Raw genomic sequence first — 8,028 nt, forward strand, 5'->3', positions numbered from 1 at the left:
ACCGCCTGTTGTGCACACAGCCAAGGAATCACCCATCCAGGTCACTGCAAAGAGTGCTTTGATTAAGAAAGCACTGTCATTTTACTAAATATGTCATAAAATAGGAATGAGCATTAGAGAGTAAGTACTTCTTCCAGTGTTTATCGTTTATTCTGTGCCTTCACACCACCTGGGAAGCATGACAGGAGCAGAGACTGCCTTCCATCTGGAAGAAATTGCTAGGGGGCAGAGACGTGGCACAGGTGGCTTGTATTCCTCCCTCCTCCCCAGCGTATGGGCTCTCAGGAGAGAGGGAGAAAAGTTGCTTTTCTCTACCCGTCAAGAACAATGTCCCCTCAACCTACTGGTGCCAGGGAAGCAACAGAGAATCATGGTGCCCAAATCAGCTACTACAGCCTGGTCTCTCTCACGTGTTTCTCTCTAATGCTGAACATTAGTTCAATACATCTGAGAGAACGTGGCTGAATGTGACTGCAGAGTTGGGGTTTTTTCAATAAGAGGGGCAGAAGACTACAGGAACTGGTACAAGACAAAAATGCTCAACTCTCCTCAGAAAACACCACAGCATTTCATTTGTAGCTCCATTCAAAATCTCCAGAAGTGCCATTGTTCATTATTTACACAGGGAACTTTGATGCCACTCATCTCAGTTAGAACGATTCTATCCAAAAAAACTGAGATGCAAAATACAATTTTCTCTCTTGGGAGAGAAATGTTTCTTCTCAGGAAGAAATAACCAAGGTGCTGCACATTCTGAAACATGCCCCCATGTTTCACACTAGTTATTTCTGGTTGCTGTGTGTATATATATCCATATACACACACACACGTATGTATCTATCTGTCTGTCTGTCTAACTCTCTCAGCTGCCAAGGATTTTATTTTTAAAAAGTTGACCACTGAAGTCCAACAGGAAATGTCCAAGCAGTAAGTTTCAGGTTTAAAATTTTAATAGTCTTAATGTTCACGAATTACCACTTCTTATGAGCAGAGAAAACTAGATATAGGATGCATTTAAGTAACTTACAGCCACAGAGAGTCTGTGGCAAGGCTCAAAGCAGAGCTTCGTTCTTGGGATTTAGAGTCTTATCTCACGTGGTTGCTTCCTTCCATTTTGTCACACGATAAACCTCTCTGTCAGTCAACCACATGCTGACAGACCAACAGTAAGCTACTAAAACCCCACCAAATAAAACGGGATAGGAGAACCCTGAAAATACAGTCCTTTCAAAAGGATTTCAGAAAAACGTCGTAGAGCAGCACTGTGATGTAGTCTAACAGTGATGGAACAGGAGTGACTTTGCAACAGGTTATGTTAACAATATCCTCATCTGCCTTTTCCAGCAGCAGGCACCAAGTTTCTCACCTTACACCAGAGGAAAGGTCAAGTGAGGATGCGAAGCACTGCTCCTGATAAAGCTCCCTGAGAAACTGAGCTCCAGCAGTATCTCTTCTGCTTCTCTGCCCACGAAATAAGTTTGTTTCTAGCATCATTCCAAGCAAGAGCTACTGCTGCCAGACTGTTTGAAAACAAACACAGACAGAATACATAACAGATACTTTCACCAACGCAAGAGCTAACCTGTGCGATCAGCTGGGACTCCAACTTTCAGAATAAAATGCAGCATTGTTTTAAGAGCTGATGCTTCTCAAGCCACCAGGTCAAAAGTGAACCAGAGGGGAGAGGGAAGATGAGATGTGAATGCAGAAAAGAAGTCAGATGGAAGTAATAATCTGCAACATGCAAAACTGGCACTGCCCACTTTCTAATGGCGCAGAATGTTCCTTGGTTATTTGGGTGATTTACGACAAAATAGGCCTTAGACAGGACAGCAGCTCCTTAAGATTTGTTGTTTTGGCAATTTGTTGTTTTGGCAACAGTTTGGTGATCCACAGAAGACACCGCAGACCTCCAGGTCACATATTTCTCAAACCAGAAAAGCTTTTAAAAAATCTAATTACTTTACATTAACATGAACTGAGGAGCAGTTTGTTATTTTTTTTTTGAAATATTGCAACAAACTCGAATGATGTGAGAAATGAAAATTCCCTGCACGGTTCACAGAGAAGAAAGACTCTGTTGCATGCAGTGCGCGGAGGCAGAGATGCACAATTTCGAGCTCAGGGAGACAGCCAGGAAAGTTTACCACACCCAGCAGGCGCTCAAAGATTTTCAAACAAGCACTCCAGGAAACTGAAGCACGTTTTGAAGTTTTTTAAGTTTCCTTACTGTTTTCAATGCACAACCCCTTAGGCTAACCTCCCTATGCAGTCAGCTAGCTGGAGCCTGTACAAAGAAATTCTGCTTCATACAAAATACACTAAGTAGGAAAAAAAAAAAATCTAGATATTTGGAGGGGAAACATTAAACAGCCCTCACTTTTCCTTCAAGCTTTTGTGCCTCCTTAAAGTTTTTCTGATGAGATATGCATCGCTAGAAGCCAGCGGCAAACATCGGCTCTGATCTGTGCTGACTTGTGTATCTTGGGTTTCCTCCTGCCTGGTGCTGAGCACTCTGACGCACGCTTGATTTCTAGCAACTGAACAGTCTCAGAGAAAACTGGGAGTGTTGAAGGGTTGAAAACCACATGTGGATTTCCTACAGGTTCCTAGTGTGGGGCTGATGTGCTCCACCCACGTCGTTCTGGGGTTGCCAGAAAACGGTAAATGGATGAAGCCATTTCACTTGAACTGAAGTCCGATATGCTGGTTTTTAGTAATAAAATTCCCACTTTTACTCAATATTATTTTATTAATAAATACTGAATACTGCTTATTAAAAGTATACTCATCTACCCTGATATTTATGATCACAGAAAACTTGCAGTAAGAGTCTCTACAGTTATTTGACTCTCTTGCCTTAAATTGTCCACTTGGCAATGACTAAAACCGTCATTAGTTTGGCAGCGGGGTTATTTACAGTCATTTGAAAGTATTAAATGACAAGAATTTGGAAAATATTGCTCAATGAGAGATTTGGAGAGGCTTGCTAATTTAGCTATTGATTCATTCAGCATTTTCTTGACCATTTTTTAAGCACGAGCAACCTAGTGAAATAATGAGTTTGCTCATTATACGTTTATCATTAGTGTTGAGACGAGAAGCTCACACTTAATCATGAAATCCACTCCCCACAAGCCAAGGACAGGTCACCTGACTTGTTACACACTTGAGCACACAAATATCTTTACTCACATGAGCAGAATTAATGGGGGCTGGTACTTGAATTAGGGGATCTGATAAAACACCCTTTCTGCAAGCCCCTGAGCATCCTGATCTAACTTTGAAGCTGGCTCTGCTGTTAGCTGGGGGCTACGCAGGGATTACATGACCTGCAGAGGTTCTTCCCAATCCAAGGTTTTTTTCTATTTGATTTACTGCCTCGTCCAGGGAAGTCCCATTCGCCAGTTCTGTAGCAAAGATGGAAAGCCAGAAAACATCCCTCTGCATCAGCCGCTCCAGTTCACTTCAAACTTTAAAACTGAAGCCTCACTAGTGAAAGTGGCTTTGCCCAAAAATGCTGGGCCATAAATTGAAACACCTACAGTACAGCCAGGTGTCCCAGCACAGTCTACAGCACAAAAGGAAAACAAACAAGTGGTATAACAACACCCTAGCCTGAAGCGGCTACACGGCCCAGAGATGTCCCAGAGAAGCCCCAATCCTGAAGAGCGTGTAGGGTCTAGCCAGAAGGGCAATACTTTTTCTCTTAGAATCAGACAACGCTATTAGCTACAAATTGCTAATAATGCTAATTAAGTTACTAATCCATTCATAAGAAAGGTAGGAAAGGCAATACACAGCAAAAGAAGGGGCAGAGGTCAGTTATTGATGAAGCAATAGTAAATTTCAAAACATACAAGTTCTTTTTACTGGGTAAAAACACTAATATTTTTGTATAAGTATCTTCCAGTCCAGTGACCCACTACTAACAAAGTTCCTCCCTCCTTTGCTAGTCACAGTTCTAAGAAAAATAAATCAGGAGCCCCCCATACATCAAAGCGAACATACTTCAAAGGGCCCTTCTGCTTTTTCTTTCTACTCCCTCTCTTCCTATCTCTTAAGCAGCCACGCTTCAGCTCACATTTATCCTTGACACCTTAATCAGCCAAAGCATTCACCAACTTTTCAGTAAGGAAATGCACTATCAAGCCCAAATACCTATAAAACACTTAAACAATGAAGTGTAATAATTTCCTGATTTTCAACTTAACATTTCAGGAAATAAACCCTGTAGAGCCAAACTGAAATGACAGGCAACACTCCTAGAAGTGCAGTCATTCCAAAAGGGGTTTGGTTTTTTTTCTTTTTTTTCAGACAAATCATATTTCAATGGGCATAAAAGGTAGATAAAAAGGGTTCATGTACGCATGTGATTTTTAGGCTTAACAACCAGACAGAGCTTTCTATTTCTAAAAAAGAATAATAATTAAAAAAAAAAAAACAGTGCTGACTGTAATCCGTATCTGTAACACACACTCTTGTATGTGAAGAACACGGAATTCAGGAGTACACTGGATGTTTAAGACAGTGAAACACTCCTATATAAAATGCAATGAGCTTTTTAGTTTAAGTAACTGTTTAGACATAACCTAGACTGTACCTAAACACTAGAAGGGCTCTTTAAACCTAGTCTTAAAACAAATCAACAATAAATCCACTGACTGATAACAAAAGCCCTAATAGTACTTAAGTACTAATAAACCCCATACATCTATGATACAGTTAACAAACTCTTTGTTTGATTTGGATCTCACTGTCCCCACTGTCTGCAGCAGAATGAGCTCTTAGATGAACCATGTGTATCAGAAGGAAACGACACAGGGACTGTAGTTTATTCCGATGAATATCTGCTATTTAGTTCATTTTTTACTTCTCTATGTAAGTGTATAAAGGAAAAAAGGGAATAATTTCAGAAAAGTCCTCACAGTCATTTCTTTGTTGCTTTTATAGCTCTTTCCTGTCCTATTTTTGTCAGCATTAGCTAACAAACATATATAAACATATTTTGTTATTCAGACCACTACTCCTACTGAATTAAACAATACTTTTCACAGGAATGAAGTTGGGGGTTGCAGGATGTGAACTGTGTATTTCAAACTCTGTGGATTAGTTCCTTTCTTACTCTGCCGCTAAGAGAATATGTACACCAGCAATACAGAAAAATAAAAGTCACAGCCTATAAACAGCGAGTTTTGAACACAACAAAATTTCAAGATTTTGATATTCCAGCTGATTAAGCTAGTGCTGTGATAGGTACTTAAAATATTTTATGATAATAATAAGGAATTACTTTGCAGTTGCCATTACGGTTATGAAGAAAATAACAGTGTTCACCAAAGAAAGTCAAATTGAGGAAACAAAGGCTTATGGTAACTATTTAATTCCATTCTCAAAAGAACAAAAAACCCCCATGAGATTGGCCACAGCAGGCGAGACCAAATGCCTGTTTAGCCCCATATTCTCCCTCTGACAGCAGCCAGCTCCAGATGTTCAGAAGCACAGGGACAGACAATGCCATTTCACAGAACCACAGAGTAATCTGTGGGATGGGAAGGGATGGGACTTCTGGAGGTTCTCCAGCCCAGCCCCCTGCTCAAGCTAGGCTTCCCCTTCTGACTCCTGCCAAAGATCTCACCACTCAAGCAGTTCTCAGTCCAGGAATTTCCTGAGCGAGAAGCAATGCCTTTGCACTTTCTTCATTATCTACTAGCAGATAGTCCAAGAAAATCCTAATTTACCACCTCTGAAATTCCTTATCTTAATGCTTGGTGATTTATGTGTTCAAAGAGCTCAGTTTCAACCACTCCTCACTCCTCCTGTAGCTCCACTGCCAAGACTACACACAGCAGAGGTCACACCTCATTACCCAGCCCATAAACTCAGTCAGAAATCCAAAATGGCCAGTTCGATGCTCCAAAGAGAAACAAGGGAAGTTACACAAGATGGTGTTACTCAGCTGTCTCCTGCCTTTGTTATTTCCCTCAAATTCCAATGTTTATATATTTTGATAAAGAAAAGCTGGGTTTTTTTAACAAAAATAACAATCCAAACAAACAAAACCCAGTACATTTGAATACCAAACACCCAACCGCTATTGTCACAAGCCCCAGGGCGGCAGCATCATCAATGTCCGTCGGCAGCCTTATTTCAGCAGCACCCAGGGCCTAGCAGTATCGCTCATCCTCACTCTTCCATGTCAAAACAAAAACTAGCTATTCTTTGTTTTAAAAGAAGCCTCACCATCACCTCAGCCCAACTCTGAGCCTAATCCTACAAAAACCTACGGGTGTCCTTCCACTGACTTCTGCAGGAGGCGAAATGGTTTCAGAGAGTGCTTACCACCTACAGCTTTCCAAGAAAAGCGTGTTTTTCAAGCAGGGAAACTGAGGAAAGAGGTCAGGCAAGAGCCAAGCGAGATACAACTGTTCCCTGACTCCTCCTGCACCTGTGGGCTCACACCGCCTTGCTACAGCACACCGTGCTGCAGGTGGTCACAACCACAGGCTACCACTCGACAGCACGAAGCCTGACTTCGTATTACCCCCTGTAAAAACCTCTGCGCGGCTGCTCTCCTTGCTGGACACACAGCCTGTAACGTGCTGGCTGGCGCTCCTGGCTCTCCCTCGCCGGTACGCACCGATCCAGCAACCCGGAGCAGCCACGAAGCGGGTTCGGAGCGCCGCCGCCCCCCGGCAGACGCGGAGCCGGGCGGTAGGGGCGCTCCCAGCAGCGCGGCCGGCCCCGCCGCCCGCGGGCTGCGCAGCGGCGCGGAGGTGCGCCAGGGCAGCTCCTTCGGCGGGGCGCGGCGACGGGCCGCACCGACCCACGGCGCGCTCAATCTGGCTCTCATTAGCTCCGGCAGCCTGATGTTTGCAACGGGAGAGAGCGCTTTGTTCGGGGCGTGCTGGGGAGCAGGCGGCCGTACGCGCCCTCCGGCCCCGGCCCCGCGCTTTTTGGGGTGCCGGGAACGGCCCCGGGCGCAGCGGCTGCGACCGCTTCTGCGCCGGGGCGCGGCAAGGGGTGGCTCAAGCGCTTCCCCTCCCGAGGTCGCCTCTTCGGCTACTTACACCGGAGTGGGCTGGCAAGGGAACTGGTTCCAGGCGCATCTGTACTGGGCCTGGACGTAGCTCTCCGTCCCGTCCAGCACCGAGCAGCTCACGTTCTTGTTCACGATGTAAGCGCACCAGTTCCTGGGGGGGGGGGGAAGACAACGGCCGTCAGGGACGGGCAGCGGCAGGAGGGGGCCCACACGCCGCCCCAGCAGCTCCGGCTGCCCCAGCCCGCCCCGGCTCGCCCCGCCGCCGGCAGCGGCTCCCGCAGCCCCCTCCGGGGCGGGCGGTACTCACTTGCTGCGGGAGCCCGGTCGGGTGTACCGCAGGTGCGGGGTGGCGTGGCTGAGCCCGGCGCCCAGGGCGAGGAGCAGCGGCAGCGCCCAGCCCGAGGGCGCCGCGGGCCCCGGGCACGGCTCCATGGGGCGGTGGGCAGCGGCGGCGGGCGAGCGGGCAGGGCCGGTACCTCTCCGCGGGCTCCCTCCGTCCGTCTGTCCCTCCGTCCGTCCCGCCCGCCCTCGCCCGCTCCCAGCTCCCTCACTGACGCAAACCCCCACCCCCCCCCCACCCCGTTTCCGCCCTCCACGGCGGCTCCGCACCCCCCTCCGGCCGAGGCGCCGCTCCCCTCCACCCCCGCCCGGCCGGCCCCAGCCCCGGCCCCGGCCCCAATCGCTCCCAGCCCCCGGCCGAGCGGGAGCGGCGCTGCGCGCAGGCAGAGGGGCAGCCGCCGGCCCCACATGGCGCCCGGTCGCCATGAGCGGGGCCCCCGGGGGCAGCCCCCCGCTCACCGTCCCCTGCCCCAGCTGGCCGGCGGCCGCCCCCCCGCCTGTTTTTCCCACTGGAAAGCTGTGGGGGGCGAGGGCCGGGCCCCTGGGGAAGAGCGGGGCAGACAGGGGGCCGTGCCCTCCCCGGGAGCTGGAGGTCCTGGGGCAGAGGGCAGCACCGAACCGCGGGCAAGTGGGGCGCTGGGTTCACC

The 8,028-nt window shown here is 47.9% G+C and overlaps 1 protein-coding gene across 1 annotated transcript in view; it reads right to left on the reverse strand.

Moving 5' to 3' along the window:
• EMILIN2 (elastin microfibril interfacer 2) overlaps nt 1–7,474 on the reverse strand; it is a 32,836-nt gene extending 25,362 nt beyond the window's left edge. Inside the window, exons 1-2 of the mRNA XM_086472718.1 lie at nt 7,350–7,474; nt 7,071–7,193 (exon numbers count right to left, since the gene is read on the reverse strand). Coding sequence (XP_086328844.1) covers nt 7,071–7,193; nt 7,350–7,474 — 248 coding nt within the window. The remainder of the gene's footprint in view (nt 1–7,070; nt 7,194–7,349) is intronic.
• Between the last annotated feature and the right edge of the window lie 554 nt (nt 7,475–8,028).

This window comes from Leptosomus discolor, chromosome 13 (assembly GCF_034619465.1).
Source record: "Leptosomus discolor isolate bLepDis1 chromosome 13, bLepDis1.hap2, whole genome shotgun sequence".
NCBI lineage: Eukaryota > Metazoa > Chordata > Aves > Leptosomiformes > Leptosomidae > Leptosomus > Leptosomus discolor.